Source organism: Gymnoscopelus braueri, assembly GCF_963280865.1.
Source record: "Gymnoscopelus braueri genome assembly, chromosome: 1".
Lineage (NCBI taxonomy): Eukaryota > Metazoa > Chordata > Actinopteri > Myctophiformes > Myctophidae > Gymnoscopelus > Gymnoscopelus braueri.
Window position 1 is genome coordinate 62,323,707 of NC_137603.1, and position 21,558 is coordinate 62,345,264.

General features: G+C 41.5%; 1 protein-coding gene across 3 annotated transcripts; it reads right to left on the bottom strand.

Moving 5' to 3' along the window:
• Window positions 1–3,442: 3,442 nt before the first annotated feature.
• cd28 (CD28 molecule) lies at window positions 3,443–13,345 on the bottom strand. 3 transcript variants are annotated; one of them, XM_080426395.1, is made up of 6 exons: window positions 13,274–13,345; window positions 10,734–10,879; window positions 9,449–9,550; window positions 8,754–8,910; window positions 6,174–6,346; window positions 3,443–4,843 (listed from the first exon to the last, which is right to left on the bottom strand). In XM_080426395.1, exons 1-6 carry the CDS (start codon window positions 13,299–13,301, stop codon window positions 4,790–4,792), a joined length of 660 nt encoding a protein of 219 aa, XP_080282521.1. In that variant the 5' UTR covers window positions 13,302–13,345; the 3' UTR covers window positions 3,443–4,789. The 3 variants fall into 3 exon arrangements, with proteins under 3 accessions (XP_080282521.1, XP_080282522.1, XP_080282520.1); XM_080426396.1 differs by lacking the exon at window positions 13,274–13,345 and adding an exon at window positions 12,998–13,205 and having other exon boundaries at window positions 8,758–8,910; XM_080426394.1 differs by lacking the exon at window positions 13,274–13,345 and adding an exon at window positions 12,998–13,205.
• Between the last annotated feature and the right edge of the window lie 8,213 nt (window positions 13,346–21,558).

Genomic DNA, 21,558 nt, shown 5'->3' on the forward strand with positions numbered 1-21,558 from the left:
GACCAGACCAATAAGCAAGGCAAAAGCCCTAACCGGCCATACATGACCAGACCAATAAGGAAGGCCCTAAATGACCAGACCAATAGCACCAGTGAAGCTGATAGAACGTACACAATGACTCACATTCTCTGGATGCTATGCATTCAGGCCACGATGACATGCTGTCTTTACATGACTCACGACAGCATGGCCACTGACGTCCTGCTGTCAATGTCATGAAATATCTGATTGTTAGATCAAGTTACATAGCTGAACTTGTTATATTTACGTTTTGCAGGTTGAATATGAACACTCATCGGGAACAAGCAGCACATTGACATACGTTTTGCCAACATATTACACTGTTGCAAGAATAGTAGAATGTGTCATTCAGGGTTGTAAAACAATTAAAAAGGTGGTATAAGTGATATTCTTTGGTTAAAACAAAAGATGGTAATCATTGATTGAGTGTTTGTTCAGGTGTTTCCCTGTCTCTCCAGCTCTTTAGTAAACGGAGAAAATACATGTTCAGGTGGGTTACCAATTTCATCCGATGAGGAAAGAGCACCCAAAGAAAATGTATAAAGAAAAATGTAAATTCGTTATATATATAGAGCCCTTTTTTTTAAAAGTGTTCCAATTTCACTTGTTAGCTTTCTCATATTTTGTTTATTAACTTCCAATTTCACTTGTGTTTTCTCTCCTGATTGGATTAAGTTGTTATTCCGGCCTGAAAATGTATTTTCTGTTCACTAAGTAACAGGAGAGAAAGGGAAACCCCTGTTAGGGCGCGCCCCCACCAAGAGTTGGCTGGCCGCTGATAAACGCAGGTTGTGCGCGGCCACAGTTTTTTGCAGCCAGCGGATTCTAAAAAACGGGAGTGTCGCGCCTGTCACTCACTTTCAGGAGCCTCCCCGTAGCCCGCAACGCCTTCTTCCTTGACGTTGCCAGGCAACCACTGATGCACATCAGCATCTGTCACTTGCTTTCAAGCCCCTCCCTCCCCGTTGCGTTGCCCGTAGACTAGCTTTGTATGTAGCCCGGCCCGGTTACGTTGCGACTTTATCGAGTTTATTCAACTTTATTATAGGATGGACAGGCGGAGGGCACTTGCCCTTGCATTATTGGAAGGGGATGGGATGCAACAGCAACAACCAGTTGGTCCACTGAGAGCACCATGTTGCTTCCTGAGTCTTTCGACTCACCCGATTGGACAGAGGGAGAAAATCAGCGCCTGCCTCCAGCAGTTTTATGCTTAGTCGCGGAGAGCAGATAAACGCAAGGTCTGCGCGAGAGGCGGAAAAATCTGCTCTTGCGTGAATCAACGCATTTGCATTGACAATGCATTGGCAGATTCTGCAAACAGCAGCCAGCCAACTCTTGGTGGGGGCGCGCCCTTACAGAACACTATAACAATGATTACTACGGGAATAATAACATAACATGTAAAAATATAATGGGATATTTTTATACAACTAGATTCTGACAAGTCCCGGAAAAGACGCGCTGTGATTGGCCAGTAGTCAGGAGGCTTGCCTTCTCCAAAATGGCAGCCGCGATACAGGTCACTCCAATGAACTGCAGAGGCCAATGAGTTATCTAGGTTTCTATATCTATGACTGGGACAATCAAACAAAACTATGGGACACTGAACTGGAACAGGAAACAGGTATGCCACCTTCTGGAAACTTACAAATGTACAATTTAGGCATTTTAGCAGACTCTTAATCTAGAGCGATTTACAGTAAGCAAGGTAAACAGTCTCAGAAGATAAAAAAAGGAGTTGTCCCGCACACTCTCTCTCTACAAAACACTCAGCTACCTAATGAAGGTCAGTTGACCGAAACGTTCATCATCAACAGAAGACAGTGTGTGCGAGACAACTTCTATCTTATCTACATTGGCTGTGCTCTCCTACACATCTGTCCTTGTAAATAGTAGGTGTGCAAACACACTTTATCTACCAAGACAATTCATAAGCGACTTACAGGAACAATGAGCCCTTTCCATTTGAATATGGAATATGGAACTTCAATGTTCCTGAAGTTTTTCATTCCAGACTCCAGAAGTTCTTCGAGTTCCTAAGAGAGCGAAAGGAAAACGAGTACAATGTAAATGACAGTTATGAGAGCAGGCACTGTGTCGTCTACATCGACAAAATTAAATACCATGATATGTTTGACCCAACACTCTCTATCGATACTGTGACGATATTGTGACAGCCAATCTACAAGCTCACAACGCCCTGTGATGCGAAGCGCTGTGCATCAGCTATTCTTGGAAATATCAGACAATTTTTACACAAGTATAAAATAAGGCTTAAGTGGTTAAAAACAGGACAAGACAACACTCATGCCATATACATTATCCATATGATAAAGAGACTATCTGATTTGGCCTGGAATTTAGGATAATATCGATATTGCCCAGCCCAACTCACTCACATAAATCACAATCCTACGGTTGCCAATTGTACCTTGAAATACGGAATAGACCCTTATTTGGAAACTAAAAACGCATGTCCCTTGTTGAACACACTTTGTTCCCTTTTGGGGGTAATAAACCAATGAGGTGAGACCAAGAGCTCAATCAGCTCATAGATTAAAATACAGGCTGTTAACCACTTAAACCCTCTAGACTTAGTCAACTGGACCTGAGTTGTCTCTGTTACTTCTTTGACTGCATTGTAGACTACAGTATACAATAAATGTCTATGCATAAAATAGCCGATCTACAAGCTCACGTGTCGCAACGAGTTGTGAGCTTGTAGATCTGCTATTTTTGGCTAATGCCCTTATTATCATTATTATATTTTCATTCCATATGGCAAATATCTGAGTCATCACCAGCCTCATGGTCACTGCATAGATTGATCTATAATGACTGATTAAATACCTGGTAGTTGTCAGTAAAATATCTGGTACATACCAGGTAACTAGTTGGTAATTACCAGGTAAATACCTGGTAATTACCCGGTTAATACCTGGTCATTCTTGAGAAAATACCTGGTAATTACCTGGTAAATATCAAATTTATTGTCACCCTAACACTGGGTCACATTTAGATGCATTGACTGGGTAATAGTAGAGGTTATAATATACAATCTATAATGAATGGATACCAGGTAATTATCAGGCCACACAACGAAAATAGCTACCTACAAGCTCACAACCCGACTTGCTGCAATATTCTTATGGCCCACCAGTGGCTTACTGGTTGACCTGGGGGTCCTTGAAATGAAAAAGGCTGAAACACACTGGTGTAGTGGTCTACTGATCAACTGATGTTGAGGTTCCAGGCTTATCGTAGTTTAATGTTCAGAAGCATACACAAACTAGATTAAATCAGTCACAGAGACTAAATCAATCAATCCTTAAACCTTTATTTAAACCTTGGAAACACAATTTGCGATGCTGCCAACATAGGCCTACAACAAACACTAAATAAAGTACATTTGTGCAACTATTACCATCAAATACAATAAGATTAAAAAAGAAAAAAATACTTTTGCAATTTCCGGAATGGCATCAACTAATTTATTGTAAAAATGTATAGTTCATTCCACATAATGTACACAGCATGTACACAGTACATTCAATGTACAAAGCCTACACAGTAGTGTACACAGGATGTACACAGTACATCCGTGTATAATTTAGACATGTAAACCACATGGACACATAAGGGTAACTCTCTGAGTTAAATTAGCACTGAGGATTTTACTGTGTATGTGACACACAACAACACACGCTTAGAGTACAACAACTCTTTGATAGAGGTTTGGGTTCTGTACAGTTATTGCCCTGTCAGGATTTAAACCATTAAAGCCGGGAAAGCATCTGTGTCATTTTAGATTTTAGCTATATATATATATCAACCCGATCTCACACGACTTAGTATACATTGCACGGAGGTGTCATTCCGTGCATAGACAACTGGAAAACCCGAAAATCGTGCATAGCCGCCCCCGTATCTCCCCCATTGACTCTAACCATTTCAGGAGGCGCACAGTCTCAAGGGAACACCACGTAAGGGACCACCGAGCGTGCTTAAGCGAGCGAGTTGCCGTCCCGAACGTTGCGACGTTCCCTTGAGCCTAATCAGCGCCGTTTGAGTTAAGTACCGATGCACAGAATCGTAAATGTTGTTGTGGGGACTGCTCTGCTTCCGGGTTTTTCCGGGTTGCAACTGGTTACGCCCACCGTGGGACTCGCCGTACATATGCACGGATTTTCGGGTTTTCTAGGTGACTATGCACGGAATGACGTGCACTGGATCCGTGCAATGTATACTAAATTCTGTGAGATCAGGCTGATATATATATATATATAGCAACATGGGATTTAGAACAGTGGTTTAGAACAATGGTTCTAAAAAATAGCAGATCTACAAGCTCACAGCGTATCACTTTGTGCTGCGCTGCGAGCTTGTATACATCAGCAATTTTTGAACATTCATTTTATTGAATAATTTAGATTTTTTATTTTACACAAATCTTCTCTTCTGGGGGTCCCTGGCACAAAACATTTTCAGCTGGGGGTCCTTGGCATGAAAAAGTTTGAGAACTACTCATTTAGAAGGCATTTGTAGAATCAGTCTCAGGTCTTAATGGATTTAAGCTACAAATATTGGTGAGATATCTTCAATAGTTGCTCTTTTGATTAGAGATGAATAATCCAAAAATAGTCTGCTCATTGACTTGCACAGTGAAACAGTAGCCAGAGTGCAGACTTTATTTAGTCATGTGTCTATCGTGTTTGTTGGTCCTGCCCTTTGAGTGGATGTGCTGCTTTTCTTTTAGAGATGTTCTTCATGCACACGTGTTCAGCTCCATCATCCTCCCCCCCTGTCTCCACTTCATTACCTGTTAATCACACACACACACACACACACACACACACACACACACACACACACACACACACACACACACACACACACACACACACACACACACACACACACACACACACACACACACACACACACACACACACACACACACACACACACACACACACACACACACACACACACACGCATAGCGTGTCAACAACATTCAGCTCTATAATCTATATTTATCACATTATCACCCAGCCTCAGGTGAGGGCAGTGATAAAAGCACTGAGAGAGTGATATGCTGTATCAGCCCAAGGGCAGATACAGAACTAGAACTATTTATGTTACTAGTAATGACTACAAAGGTATGGCTCGCAACTCACTTTGATGCTCCAGGTTTTATTTCACAATACAGCTGATACGACGTTTCGACCCTTTCGGTCTTTTTCAAGTATAAACAAGAACAGGAAATGACCTCTTTTTTATACAGGAACAAATGATTTTGGTTACCAGCCCCACCTGGTGATCAGGGGCGGTACCAAGACTTAATCAACATTTTGTCAAGAGACAACTTATCAAAAGACAACATTTCATCTTTTACATTTTACAGAGTATTAACATTTACTTGATTTTTACAACTATTTTTTAGAAAAAAGACTTTAGTAAAAATTAAAAACAGTAGAAAACTCAATTCATTTGATTCAACAGACAGGTAATAAGGACTAAGCTTATTATCTGCTGACAAATATTTTCCAAGAAATATTTCTCCAAAGAAATATACATTTCATGAAATGCATTTTCTCAAGATAATAAGCTTAGTCCTTATTACCTGTCTGTTGAATCAAATGAATTGAGTTTTCTACTGTTTTTAATTTTTACTAAAGTCTTTTTTCTAAAAAATAGTTGTAAAAATCAAGTAAATGTTAATACTCTGTAAAATGTAAAAGATGAAATGTTGTCTTTTGATAAGTTGTCTCTTGACAAAATGTTGATTAAGTCTTGGTACCGCCCCTGATCACCAGGTGGGGCTGGTAACCAAAATCATTTGTTCCTGTATAAAAAAGAGGTCATTTCCTGTTCTTGTTTATACTTGAAAAAGACCGAAAGGGTCGAAACGTCGTATCAGCTGTATTGTGAAATAAAACCTGGAGCATCAAAGTGAGTTGCGAGCCATACCTTTGTTTTATTATTACTGTTTTTACAGTTTAAAGCTCAGCGCCAAGGAATGGAGGATGTGCGTTGTCTATGTTTCTGACTAGTAATGACTACTTCATATCTTTCCTACTGCTGTTTCTATGGCAGTTACATGTTGTCATCATCATCATCATCATCATCATCATCATCATCATCACCACCTGTAAGCTGAGGATGAGGAAGAGGACCAGTCCCACCAGTGTTCCCAGGACGACCACAGGAAAACTGACTGGAGCCGTTGCTGACCAATCAGAAACCACTTCCTGTCCATCAGAATGCACTTCCTGTGGACTGTGTTGTCTCTGAGCCTCTGAGACTGAACACTGTGAATGCTCTGTGAGAGAGAGAGAAAGAGAGAGAGAGGGAGAGAGAGAGATGTGAGTTCATACACCTTGGCCCTCATTTATCAACGCGGTGCAGACCAAATAATGGGTGTGTGGCGAGATCACGCAACTTTCGGCATTTATCAATATATCCTGACGTTGCCTTCAGCGTACCTCCCGTTCAGATCTCACGTCTGCTCGGGAGCAGTTGTTGGCTTTGGCTACACCCGTTTGTTCCATCCTAGACATGCGGAGCAGCATTGTCTCACCGTCTGACAGGCATCTGGACACATGTATTCACTCCAAAATGTATATATCACACTAGTATATAATCCCTGTGAAAATATAACATTTTATAAACTCATTTAAACAAACTGCTTTAACAGTCATTCGGTTAATCTTGCATATCTGGCTGCATTGGCTATTTGAAAAACAACGCTTGTAGATCTGCTATTTTCAAAATATACGAGTGCTTATGCGAGAGCATTTTCGGGAGTCGGGACTGGCACGGCCGCGCCGCTGTAATATTTCAGTAGAGTGTCCTATATGGAGTTATACAACCTGGGCTGGGTTGAGGATATAAACCCGACCCTCCAAACCTTTGACCAGCGCAGTTTATTCTTCATGCTGTGGATTCATTTGGGCCACCGCGGGAGATCGGACATTTAACCCTCGAAACACACACCAGCCTTCATCCATTAATGTTTATAATTCATTCATCAATGATCACTCCATAAACGTTCAGATTATTCACTGCCTTGCCTGCTATCTCTCATTTAACGTGGCGGCAGCCCGTAACTCACTTTAGTGTAACTAGAACACACACTGCGCACTGCTCGTAATGGGTTAAATTAATATACAAACGTATGGTATGATTTATGACGATGAGATTGGTGTCATTCATGTCGGTTACTTGACAAAGATTGTACCATCAGTGCCAATGCTACACTTGGGCTTGCAAGTAGGTGCGTGTGTATGTGTGTGTGTGTGTGTGTGTGTGTGTGTGTGTGTGTGTGTGTGTGTACGTCAGACACGGACATGAAAGGCAGGGAGGCAGGCGGGGGAAACAATCTTATTGGCTTTCCATGCTTTGTTTGGTCGTATTCTGGTTCTTCATGTCGTAAACTCGGGGTGTTTCGAGAATATTTAAGGGCGTGTTATTTAAATGACGCTCGGTTTCAGCCGTGACATTTATCAAGGCTCCGACCAAATGTACGCTAGGATTGGCTCGCTTCATAAATGTGACTTGGATGTTGGTGTACGGTCGAATTTATGGAAAAATATAAGCAGTTTTTTATGCTCCATTGATAAATGAGGGCCCCTATGTCTTACCTCAGGTACAGTACTTACCACAACGACTAGATATACGGTACTATGTGCAAATATGTAGATAATTTGTTTGTTTTTATTTATCTCTCTCCTCCTCTTCCCCTTGCCCCCCTTATTCTTCTTACCTTCTCTTATGGAAATAACAAAAACGATGGAGCTTGCACAATAACACATTTCACCCACTGTTTTACACCTGTAAATCTGTGATGTGACAATAAAGTTTATTCTGATTCTGATTCTGACACAATGTCCATGGAAAATGTCTTGCATGGAGGGAAGATCACATTCACTGATGCACTTGACCATCTGGGCGCTGGATTGATAAACAAAGTGGGGGGACATTAAAGGACTACCTCACTGATTTTCAACCTTATCTTCATATAATTGGTCTTCACTAATGCTCATTATATTATATTACATAATCTTCATATAATTGGCTTTTACTAATGTTCATTATATTAAATTATACTTATCTTCATATAATTGGTCTTCACAATGCTCATTATGTTATATTATACATATCTTCTGTTTTTTGAAATCCCACACTGCCATGAACGTATAAGTTTCTTTGGAAAACTCACTTCATTTTCAGCTCATTCATTTTCAGCTACTCCTCTCTGTTTATGGGCTACACGACAGAGCTGAGGCAAGTGGTCTCTATGAAAAGCAGCCTCTATTATTCACACAGCGGCCATTTTGGTATTTTTCATTGAAGAAACAGGGTGGCAACGGGGTGGCATTTCATTAACTTAATAGCAAAATGGCCACCGTGTGAATATGGTCTATTGGTATAGCTTACACACCAATCTGTAGCACAGCAGTTAATGGGTTTCAGAGAGACAGCACTCAGATCAGCGAGAGCGGCCAATACGCCTACACGACAGGGTTAGCTGGTTTCAGTCTGTACAGGCGCCTACAGTTTGCACTTGACTGTCACCATGATCCTCTGCATTGCTTTGTGCTTGAGGTCAGTATACAGTTCCCATACCAGGCCCCACACTCTGGCTGCAGAGCTATGCAGACACATGCTTGACTTGCGTGTGCGTGTGCGTGTGTTTGCGTGCGTGTGTGTGTCTGTGCTGTTCTTACCTACTACATGTATGAGCGTTCCGTTGCCAACGGTGCGTCTATAAGGGGGCGGGTACACCATCTCTACCACACAGCGGTACATGTCTGTGTCGTTAGGTCTCAGTCCACTCACTGTCAGTCCCACACCGCCCTCTGCCAGCCTGGCATGGCACTGCACCTAAACAGCATCAATGCATGGTGTGTGTCAAGGGTGTTTTGTTCTACAATCAAAACAATAGAACAATACTATTTTCAGTATTATTGATTTTTTTTTTTTATGTCTGGAGAATCTTGGATTTTTTAGGGGAAATTTCAATACAGCAATGCATTTATATTCAGAAATGTACTTTGTAATTTTGAATACTTAAGTCATTTTAAAAGTAACTACTCAAGTACAAATTTGACAGAAAAACGTTCACTTAGTAGTTGAGTAGGACCAGGAGTATGTATACTTTTGACTCAAGTACTGGGGTTGAGTAGGCTAGTAGAGCTAGTGTAGAGCAACTGACAGGAGAAATTGAGAACAAAACAAAACAAATAGAACAAGACAAAACAGATTTCACTTGCCCGCAGGTTTTTTTTCAATCGGGCTACTGTTAATGTTGGAGGCCAACCCCAGAATATGCATACTATGGTTCCATCCTTCCATCTATCCTAACATTCCATCTATCCTTCCATCCATCCATCCAGCCATCCATCCATCCATCCATCCTAACCTGTCCCTGCTGGGTTGGTTCTCTGTCCTCCTGATCCAGGATCAGATGAAAGGAGCACATCTCCTCACTGCTGTGGAGCCCTTTCAGCACAGACACCCTCACCTGATGGAGGAATAGAGGTTATTATAGCTAATATACTAACTAACTACAACCAACACATTTGCAGGACCACATTGGAAACTGTTTCATTACACTTTAATTCAGAGGTCTTCAACAGGGGGTCCGGGACCCCTAGGGGGTCCTCAGAGTTACTACAGGGGGTCCGCCAAGTCTTTGTGTGATTTTTACATTAACCACTTCAACCAAGCATCCCTATTCTGAGGAGAACTTTAGCCAAAAATAGCAGATCTACAAGCGCACAACGCCTCGCGCTGCGAGGCGTTGTGAGCTTGTAGATCGGCTATTTTTGGCAAAGTGGTTTAGTATAGGGGGGGAAAAGAGCAGGCTAAGTACAGAGTGAAAGGTCAGGTATACTAAGTATTGTTTAAGTGCATGGTTAAATGTCAGGAGATACACATCAACATGAATCCAACATGACAGTGCTGTGAAACAAGTCTATGAAGCTGCCTATGAAAACATAAATATTCTATACAATATATAATGGGGCGGGGGTCCCTGCTTTATCTCGCTCTCAGCCAAGGGGTCCTTGGCCTGAAAACGTTGAAGACCCCTGCTTTAATGTATTATCCTGGATTTAAGTTATATTGTGATTTTACTTATATCTTCAAATCAAATCAAGTCAACACATTTATTATAGTTAACTATTCTAACTAACTAAAACTAACACATGTACAACAGTTAACTACTGGTAAAGCTAACACATCTCCTTTCAGCACAGACACATGCACCTCATGGAAGAGAAGCAAGGCTATTATAACAAACTGTCAACTTAATTGTATAAGTTATATTGTATTAACATATTCTACTTTAGAGTTTAGACAAACTAATATTGGCTTTTGGATTAACAAAACAAAAAAAACATAGCTTTAATTACGACTAACTCAGTGGTTCACAACCCTTTTAATTTCAATGACCCCCTGAGAGTGTACAAATGGACCCGTAAGGGTCCATTTGTACACTATCAGAGTTACAGACCTGTAAGAGTCCATTTGGTTCCATTCGTACACTCTCAGAGTAACAGACCTATAGGGTCCATTTGGAACGCCCTGAAGGAACCCTGAGGGTCCCTGGACCCCACTTTGAGAACCACTGTACTAACTGACTTAACCACCTAAAACGAACACATCTCCATTCAGCACAGATACACACACAGAGACACACAAACCTCCGTGGGGTCCCTGAGGGCCTGGGAGGAGTGGCCAGAGTGAACTTGTGGGTGGAGTATCCAGGGGGGGTGTGGCTGGAGGAGACAGCTGAGGTACGCACTGCCATCATCACTGTGCACTCTGTATGGCTGCACCACCTTCACACCTGTACACACACACGCACACGCACACGCACACGCACACGCACACGCACACGCACACACACACACACACACACACACACACACACACAGACCACCATCATCATCATCATCATCATCATCATCATCATCATCATCATCATCATCAACACTCTGTATGGCTGCACCACCTTCACACCTGTCGGTTATTATACTTTTATTGCATTTTTCAATTGTTTTTATTTGTATTTTTGCCTTTTTGTTTTCAATTTCAGTTTAGTTTTCATTCGTTTTTTAAGCAGGTTTGCTATTTTAGTTTAGTTTTGAGTTTGTGGAAAGGCTTAGTTTTAGTTTAGTTTTCATGAGTTTTAGTGTCATGTGTTTATTATTGTTGTAATATGGGGTAGACGGTAGAGGCTAGACTAGAGGTAGTGATATTTTTTGGTTAAAACTAAAAGTGTTTTTGATAATAGGTTAAAGCTCTATAGTATGCATTGCTATAGAGTGTTTGTTCAGTAACAGGTCCCCCCCCCCATCTCTTTCTCTAGAAAACAGAAAATACATTTTCAGGTGGGTTGCAAAATGTCAGCCAATCAGGAGAGAGTACCCATTTGTCATCTTCATTTTTATAGTATTCCAGTTCCAATTCTGACAGCTCATTTCTTTGTGTCATCACTTGTTTAATCTGTATCCTGTGTGAGTTCACTCTCCTGATTGTATAACTTTGGTATCCTGACCTGAACATGCATTTTCTGTTTAATAAAGAGCTGGAGAGACATGGAGTCTCCTGTTACTGAACAAACACTCTATAGCAATGATAAATATCAGAATATAGAGCTATTTAACACTTATTTTAACCAAAGAAAATCACTTACCCTACAGTACCTTTAAATACATTGGAAAAAATAGCAAAAATTGTCGATCTACAAGCTCACAATGTGTCTCAATGGGAGATTGTAGATCAGCTATTTTCACTATTGTCGAATGTTTATTTCAAATGTCAGATCGACCATATTCAAATGTGGTCTATTTTTGAAGACTATATTGACAAATATTCAAACTAAGGACATTTCAGTGAATTCAAATGTTTTGTCAATACTATTTTTCTTTCTTTTCTTACTGCGTTAGTTTTAGTTTAGATTACTTTAATAACCTTGTCAGAGACACATGATTGACAGCTGTCAGAGACGCATGATTGACGGCCGTCAGTGGCACATGATTGACAGCTGTCAGAGACACATGATTTGACAGCTGTCAGAGAAAGACTGACTGTTACTGGATCTAAGTTGGGAGACACGAGTAGGGAGCATCAAAGAGAACTTAACAGTCCAACGGACAAGAGAGCACAAACCGTGCTTATTTGAGCCCACGGTTTGTGTTCTCTTTGGGTTACATCATTGTTGCATCACCCGTAACCCAGACAGGCGAGACAGACTGAGAGGCTGGTTTTGAATGTAATGCAAAGCAACATCTCAATTTAATCATGCAGATGATTTGAAGCTAATACACAGCGATATCCAGAGTCTTAATTCTACCCTGATAGTGTAAAATTGCACCTAAAATTAGGTCAAATCAAATTAGAATACAAAATTGAAGTATTTTTTTCAGTACTTTTACTTTTGGCACTTTTAGTACATTTTGATGCCAATAATTACTCAAGTAAGATTTTGAACACGGGACTTTTACTTGTAACAGAGTATTTCTACATTGCAGTATTGATTATTTTACTTAAAGGTAGGGTAAGTGATTTACTTTTGTTAAAATAAGTGTTAAATAGCTCTATATTCTGATTGTACTTATTGCTATAGAGTGTTTGCTCAGTAAAAGGAGTCTTACAGGTCTCTCCAGCTCTTTATTAAACAGAAAATGCATTTTCAACGCTCTCTCCTGATTGGCTTAAACTTTGTCACCTACCTGAAAATGCACTATATTCTGTTTACTAAAGAGCTGGATAGACCCCTGTGACCGAACAAACGCTCTGTAGCAATAATTACTATCAGAATACAGTACTTTAACCTTTTTAACAAAACAAAACAAAATACAAAAAAATATCACTTATCCTACCTTTAAGCAAAAAAAAATGAGTACTTTTTCCACCACTGATGATCTGTATACTCACTATTTTTTATTTTTTATGTACTCACCACTGCATGTTGTCAGGTAAAGACAGACAGACGCTATCACCGTCCACACCGCCATTATTAGTCTAAATAATAATAACCAAAATGATTCTTCACTGAGGAGCAACGCAGCCAAAAATGCCAAAACCCAAAGTATGTACTGTTCTGTAAGTGTCAACCGTAGCAGATCACACTCCTCTGGCTGATCACAAGTACAATGCCCACGCACACTGTGAATTATAGCAATACTCTACATTAAACACAAAGTTGACATTTATACTCATAATAAAACCATCTCACCTGTGATGGAAAACGGTGGCTGTGACATCAGAGGAAGTGGAAAACGGCAGCACAGTGCCAGTAAAAACACGCCAACAGGCTCTGCTCTGCTTTGCTGTGGTTTTGCCATTTTTTCATTTTTCTCTATCTTTCATCCGTCATGATGGAAAAACTACAAATATCACATAAACGCCTCCGCCAACCAGTTCAACTATACAGCCGTGTGTCCGTCCACATACTTTATACTAAATCATACGACAGTCTCACCCAAAAAAAAGTAGTGAAAAGAGCAGATCTGTAAGCTCGTCACAACGCATCACATTGCCGCACATTATACATCTACTATTTTCACTATTTCACTAAGAAATATAGGGTTCAAGTGTGTATGCGTACATGTGCACACTGCACACACATATGCAGGGTCTCAGCATTTGTGAGATGTAAGAAGGGGGGCTCTAAAATATAAGGTTGGGAAACACTGCTTTAAATCTATTTCCATTTTCTACTGATTTGCGCGTTTCTTTTTGTGTAAATTTTTTAGACCCCTTTTTTCTCCCAATTTAGTCTTTATGCTAATTCATTCCTCCCCACACATGTCTGTGTTGTTACTGCTGTTGTATCCTACTGACCCACCTCCAGTGAGGAGCCCCCACTGGGAGTTGAAGTTAAAACGATTGAGAATCACTGACTCTGAATGAATCACACAACAGTTGAGCTGGAGAAAGCATTTAAAGAGATCTATGTCTCTTCAACTGCTGACATGTGGACTGATAAAAAATAAAATATTTCTTGGATCAGTGTTTCGAGCTTGCATCGTGAGAAAGATGCTGTGGCATGAACACGGATCAGGGGAATGTTGTCAGTGCGGCAATCAAACAGATCCATTCATTTTATGGACTTCAACCCATTAAGACCTGAGGCCGATTCTAATTTTTTTTTTTCAAAAAGTTATTTTTGAGAACCATTGTTCACACTATCCGCTACGCCAGCCTAACTATCAACTCCATCCTTGAATCCATGTTTCTACATAGCCTTATACAGCTCCCTCAGATGCTCTGAATTCACCACAGCCCACTCCACATGCACCTCAATTCTCAACCTTGCCTTTCCGATTGAACCATCCATGACAATGACACCGTTGTTTTCACCATCACACAGAGCAAATCCCAAATCCTGTCCAGCCCTTTTACGAACCCCTGGTCAATTACATCCACACAAGACAATTTCAACATGCCCAACCCTCAGACCCATATTCATCGCAGAAAACTGAAAAGTCGCCATTCTCTACGCGTCGACACCGCTTCCACTGCATGTAGCCGAGGCCTCCAGGACCACACTGTCCAACTGCTAGTCTGATGATCCTCCCACGCTTATCAATCAAGATCTCCAAGATCTCAGAGCCGCACCATAACTCCCTCGTAGTCTAGTATTTGCCCTGTTGTTTTAATTTTGGGGCTCACCGTCCACTAAAGGCATGCTGATGATGCAAACGACCTCCACGACCCTCCCAGAACCTACGTCCCCTCCCATCATCCATCCATCATTTATTTTCAATAAACCTCCTTAACTCTTTGCCTGCCACCGATGACATTTCTCGTCTGATTTTTTTTCTAGACACCTGAGACCCCTGTGCGTGTAATGAGGTGATCTCTGTGAGGACGGCGATCACGGACAATATTCCAAGATTTTTCAACGGTCAGCAAAATCGCTCGTTTTCGCTGGCCGTAGCGTCACACTATTACACTACTACTCTGGCAGTTAAAGAGTTAACCGTTCTCAATGGCGTGGTTCCTGAAGATAAAAGCCAGGTGCTCGTGGAGAAAAAAAGTTATATAAAAGTGTCAGTGGTGCTCCTGGATCCAGCGGGATAAAAAAACCTGAAAAAAAAAAAACCTAAGACATAATCCGGGCACTCAGAAATGTTAAAGAGGAGAATGGGCTTTATAAATTAAAATGCCAACATGTTTCGACCATCAGGTCTTCATCAGGGCAGGAATGAATGCAGGACAAACACACTCTCATTAAGTAGTGTTGAAAACACGCTTAGTCAACCTGGGTAAATAGCAGTTACTAGAGCGTAATTACACAAGAACAATCACTCAATCAACAACTAGGATGCTCACATGGTAAATTAACATCATTTATTTTAGACCATGAAATACCTATATACCAAACCACAACGAATAATAATGCTATACTTCAATACATCAAAATCACAATATAGCATCATAGCAGAAGAAAATCAAACACAAAGATAAAGGAATTGAAGAAAACACATCAAATCGATGTCCTCATTAAGGCCAGGAGGGGTGAGAGCATCAAGAGAGTGATTCCAGAAGGTTTCCCTCTGGTTCAATCTCCTGGTGCGATCACCTCCCCTTGGCAATGGTTTACTGTGTTCTATGCCCATGATCTTCAGGAGAGCATCATTGCTGTCATGAACTTGAGTAAAATGTCTGGCTATGGGATAGTTGTGGTTCTTTGTGCAAATGTCAGGTGTGGTTCTGGTTCCTGACTAGTGAAAACAAGGCGAGGGATTTTGCAATCTGGGAAACCATTTGTAAAAATATATATATATTTTTTTTTTGAGAGATTAGGGAGTCCTGTCTCTGAACTGACTGCCGTTGCGACGTAGATCTGCTATTTTCGCCGAACGTTAGCCTCAGAATAGGAACACTGGGGCACAGTTCAGGTAAATGACCACGTCACCGGTGACAAATCAGACTATGAACTGCAATTCATCAATAACAGAAACCTCACCGCACTTCATTCACTCATGCTAATTATAGGGTTATGTTAAACGACGGAAATATGTGACACATGTGATTAGTGCTGACAGCAGTGGTGTAAAGTAACTAAGTACATTATTGTGAACTTGTAGATCGGCTATTTTCAAAAGATTTATTTTGGAAAACATGTGAAAAGGGACATTCTCCATAATGAGTACTTTTACTTTTGGTACTTTAAGTACATTTTGATGTCAATACTTTTGTACTTTTACTCAAGTAAATTTTGATTTCCGGACTTTAACTCAAGTAAAACATTTGAGTACTTTTTCCACCACTGGCTGACAGTACGTGTGTGAATTGTGCTGACAGTGTGTGAGAACGTTCAAGTGAAACTGGTAAAGATGTGTGTGTCGTCACTCTCACTCCGTTTTTACTGGAAACTCTAATCAGGGTTTAAACCCCAGTGTGATTCTGATTACATCAGCTGATTTGTTTTTGCAAAATAGGCTCCTCATACAAATTTTGGAAGGTAATCATAGCCAATCAGCGTGTAATATGAAACAACTTAAATGACTCATGTTCATTACATGACTCCAGAGATAATGTGTAGCAATTTAGGCCTAGGCTACACGTACATGGATCTTTTTCTTAACGCACATTTGTGTGTGCGTTTGGGCCTTTCAGCCACACGCAAACGGTGTTTTTGGCCGCTAAAACGGATATTTTTGTAAACGGATAAATAAGTGAAGGTTTTCCAAAACATGCGTTTCAGTGGATCTGTGTGGACATGTAATCCGGAGATTTTGAGAAACGATGACGTCATCGCGCATTCGCACATGCATTATAATAATGAATAATATAATAATACATAAACACCAGACCGCTCATGGTCATTATAATAATAAATGAAGAGAGAGAGAGAGAGAGCAACACTTACAGTCTATGAAACAAGGCACGCTCATTTATGGCAAAATAATGTCATAATTAATAAGAAGACAGTGGTGGGAAAAGTAGCTCATTCACTGTGTGACGAAAACCCTCTTTCTCTGCGCCGAGTAGCGCATACGGCACGCACACGGGTTGAATGTGGGGTCTATCGTCCTAAAACACAATCGCCCCGGGTCAAAATCCAGCGACCATGGAGCGGCCGCGGGTGGCCCGCTCAAAAGGTGCGTGGGGCGGGGAGTTTTTAGCCTGGGATCCAGCCTGCTTCGCTACGTTCGGCGGACTTTTTTTTCTCTCTTCGAAAAAAAGTCCGCCGAACGTAGCGAAGCAGGCTGGATACCAGGCTAGGGAGCTTTGGGACGATGGAATGAATTGATGAAGTAAAACTCATCTGTTTGCGTAGCCCTGAAACATGACTGTCATACCATGACAGTCATGGTGCTTAGAGTCCCTGCTTTATGGTGGTGTTCACATTTTTTTTTACATTGCCAACTCTCACATGTACATAAACGTTCAGATTTCAAATATAAAGTGCTTACCCCTGAGCCACGGACGTTACAAGGCGATCCGGACCACGATAAGTACCCGTATCTCCCGTATTGTGCAATAAAAAGCATTTTAATCCGATCGCCGGCCATTTTCTCCAAATTTTCTCCGATGCTTTCAACCATGCGACACTAATGGTTGGGGGGTGTATTGCACTCTGATACATTACCAAAAAAAAGGAAAAAAAGAAAAGAAAATGGCCGGCGATGGGATTAAAATGCTTTTTATTGAACAATACGGGAGATACGGGTACTTATCGCGGTCCGGATCACCTTGTAACATCCGTGGCTCAGGGGTAAGCACTTTATATTTGAAATCTGAACGTTTATGTACATGTGAGAGTTGGCAATGTAAAAAAAAATAACACCACTATAAACCAAGGACTCAGCGTCATGTGAACCATGGCTACTGTTTGCGCTGCAGCTGCGCCCTAATAATGTTGTTTTCGTTTATGTTCACGTATGCTCAGTGGTGATGCTATTAAAATAATGCAGCTATTGCAGTATTGGGCCTTAAGATGTGATTAAAAATATGTATAGGCTATATGTATTTGGCCCCTCATATATAAAATAAATGTAAATATAAAATCTGATATAAAATTGAAACTTGCAGCTGATCAATGCGTTTTTACGTGTGGACAGGGATTTTTTTAAATCTTTGTCATGTGGCCAGGGATTCTTTTTAAAAACGGAGGACTAAAATATCCGTTTAGTAAAAGATCCATATACGTGTAGCCTAGGCCTGTGAGTTTTGGACTAAGTCTGTCGGAGTAGTAGCAAAATATGTGTGTTTTGAAGCAAAACACAAAACGGTGGAAAATCTAGTTAGGTGGAAATGGCCGTGGCCTATATTATGGTGAGTTGCGTCATGATCCAAGGAATTCAATGCAAATCAGACTGGTATAGCGCCACCATGTGCATACCATCAGCTGTGCACAGGCACACATTCACCTCAAGGTTGATGACAGTCTACATATTATACTGCATGTTCAATGACACATTATCCTGTTTGAAAAGATACCGTAACTTTATTTCACACAACCCAACACCACACACCTGCAAGTTAAATGGATGACACGCACGCACGCATGCACGCACGTAAATTGCTACACAGTATCTCTGGAGTCATGTGATGAACATGAATCATTACGTTGTTTCATATTACACAATAACCTACCTGACCTAGCGGAGAGCACTCCGAGGAGCACTTTTTCTAGTTCGTTGTGGTTTGGTATATAGGTATTCCATGTTATTATTATTTTATTTATTTTTTAATTTAGAGTAGCCAATTATTTTTTACCCCTTTTTCCAATTTAGTTGTTATGCCAATTAATTCCTCCCCACAGCTCACACACATTTCTGTGTTGTCACTGCTGTCGTATCCTACTGACTCACCTGCCAGTGAGGAGCCCCCACCAGGAGGACGTAGAGCCTTCGTCCTACTCCTCCCGCCCAACACTCCCCGCTGACAGGTGCCGCCCCAGCCCGTAGGAGTACATGCAATGACCAATATCACCATCCCCGCCCGGCTTCCTTCCCCCGAACACGGGCCAATTGTGTTTGTGTAGACGCTCGACAAAGCCAGATGCACCACGGTGGATTCAAAGCCACAACCTCCGTGGTGGTGGGCAGTGACTTTACCAAGGCGCCACCCGAGCGCCCGGTATTCCATGTTCTAAATGATGTTCATTTACCTGGGAGTCCTGCATTCATTCCTGCCCTGGTAGAATCTTCTCAGTAACTGTGGGCCCTCACATGTCAGAGCCTGTCCCCTTTCCTGTGGGCTGCCCCAGGGTTCGGCTCTGGGTCCGATTTTATTTGCACTGTATTTCCCCGCCACTAGTGCACATTAGTAGCACTTTTAAAGGCATGTCCTATCATTTTATTCGTATAATATCCAGCTATATTATAATTAATTAATATAATTTTACCCCTGACAGCCCCATTTATTGCAAGAGTGTTTGTTCTGCCATTAAGGCCTGGATGGCGAAAACTTCCTCCAGTTAAACGAGGCTAAAACTGGGGTGCTCAATGTTGAAGTTATTTAAATTATTTATTTGAATCCACAAATTAATATTAATTTATAGGGAAACAAATGTAACAAGGTTTGACAGTTCATGGGCACCTAAGGGTACATATAGTACCTTCTCCTCCACACAGACAAACTGCCTATAGCAGCTTAAACAGAGCAATATTTAGCAAGTTGTTTGGCTTTGCTCTTTGTTATGCCAGCGATTTCCAGGCCACTCGCGGTCAGTTTATATACATGGCCCAGGCTATATACTGTTTGTTATGATTCTAAGTAACGGTTGGTACTTTGAATGCTTATCTAGGAAAGCCTGGTCCATGTACAAATCAAAAACACAGCCTACCTCTAGAATCAGGACCTCCTTGTGACTAGTGTCAACAAAAACAACATCAGGTGTATTTGGGAAGACATCCTCCCACAATAATTGACAAGCAAACTCATGGAGTCCACATGATTGCATGTGGAGGGTATCCAAGCAGACCCATGGCCCAACTAACTCCAAACTTTTCACAAAAATTCCTCAATATTCTGCCTCCCAGCATACCTGCTTCCCATACCGTTACTGTACTTGCAGGATGTACAATTAATACCAAACGTATTATGCCTCAATACTTATGCAAATCACTTCGCCAGCTCGCAATTTACTTCCGGAGGGTTCTTTTAACAGCCAATCATCATCATCTGCGTCAAAAACTCAGCACCTTCGTTGCCACATCCGTGAAACGGGCAAGAAACAAGCGCTGCCGTGGTCTATGCAAACGAGCCCCAAATAAGCCCCAAATAAGCCCAAAATCGCTTATACAAAAGGCGGACCTGGCAACGCAGGCTACGCCAATCATGTGTGAGAGATCTACAAGCTATGGGGCAGAGACGCCATGTGCCATACACCGTATCTTAGCAACAACGAAAGCGCTCACTCTCATTGGTCGTGTCATGCTAAGAGCAGTTTCCAGACAGTGGGATCGCAGAGAGCTTGCTGTAGCCATCACAGTCGGTCGCAGCAACGACGGACAGGGCGCTGTGATAGTTGGCATGTAGCTAACGCTAACGTGGTTGTCATGCCTGCAGCGGCTGTGCAATCACTTTGTCAACAATGCACGTTCGTGTGGTGAATGTTATTATTGCTGCTCAGTTAGTCCATTGTAGATGGTGTATGTTGTGGGCTTGTGTGTCTTGTGGAGAACTGTGTAGCTCCACAGCAACTCCAATAACTAACGTAATGGCAGGACCGCCCCGTGCAACGCACGTTTAGGCTTCATTATGGTAATGTAGTCATTTCAGATAATTTCGGGCCGATTAGGGCAGTGGTTCTCAACCTTTTCAGGCCGCGCCCCCCCAAAAGAATCATATTTGAACTGGGGACCCCCCCATTTTCTTTGACTCCGTTCCACAAGTCAATATTGTGAAAATAGCAGATCTACAAGCTCCCAACGCCTCACGTTGAGAGGCGTTGTAAGCTTGTAGATCGTCTATTTTCAACATGTTTGCCTCTTTCTTATATTATTTGACAATTTGGCCAATGTTTTATAGTATAGTTTAGTTTGTTGACTACTTTTGTTGCAGTAATGGTCTTTTCCTTTACTTTCGTTTTTTTTATTGTCTCCGCCACGCCGAAAGGCATGGCGCGAGAGTATGTTTTACCCCCTGTCCGTCCGTCCGTCTGTGGATAGCTAATCTCCCGCATCGTTGGCTTGATCGCAGCGAAACTGTGCACACACACTCCCTGGATGCCAATTCAGAACCTCTACCCCATTTTTTTCACATGGCCCTGTTATAGTGCTACCAGGAGGCCGCTTTTTGCAAAACAAGTACTCCTACATATTTTGTCCAAACATCACGCAAATCGGTACACAGTATCTCTATAGTCATTAAACAAAACGGGTCTTTCAGATTTTTCATATTCCATCCTGATTGGCTAAAAATGGCTTCCAAAGTTTGCAGGACTGCTCCGTTTTGACCAAAATGCCTCAAATTATGAACACAACATGCACTTTCCGTGCAACTTTGCACCCATATTCCCACTATGCCGAGGAAGAAATTCCACTTGAGATTTTTCTA

Coding starts and splice junctions, on each gene's coding strand:
- cd28 (XM_080426394.1), bottom strand. CDS start 13,052: ATGGCGGTGTGGACGGTGATAGCGTCTGTCTGTCTTTACCTGACAACA. Junction 9,551..10,733: donor CCCTCAGGGACCCCACGGAG/GTTTGTGTGTCT, acceptor TTCCTCCATCAG/GTGAGGGTGTCTGTGCTGAA. Junction 8,911..9,448: donor AACCAACCCAGCAGGGACAG/GTTAGGATGGAT, acceptor GATGCTGTTTAG/GTGCAGTGCCATGCCAGGCT.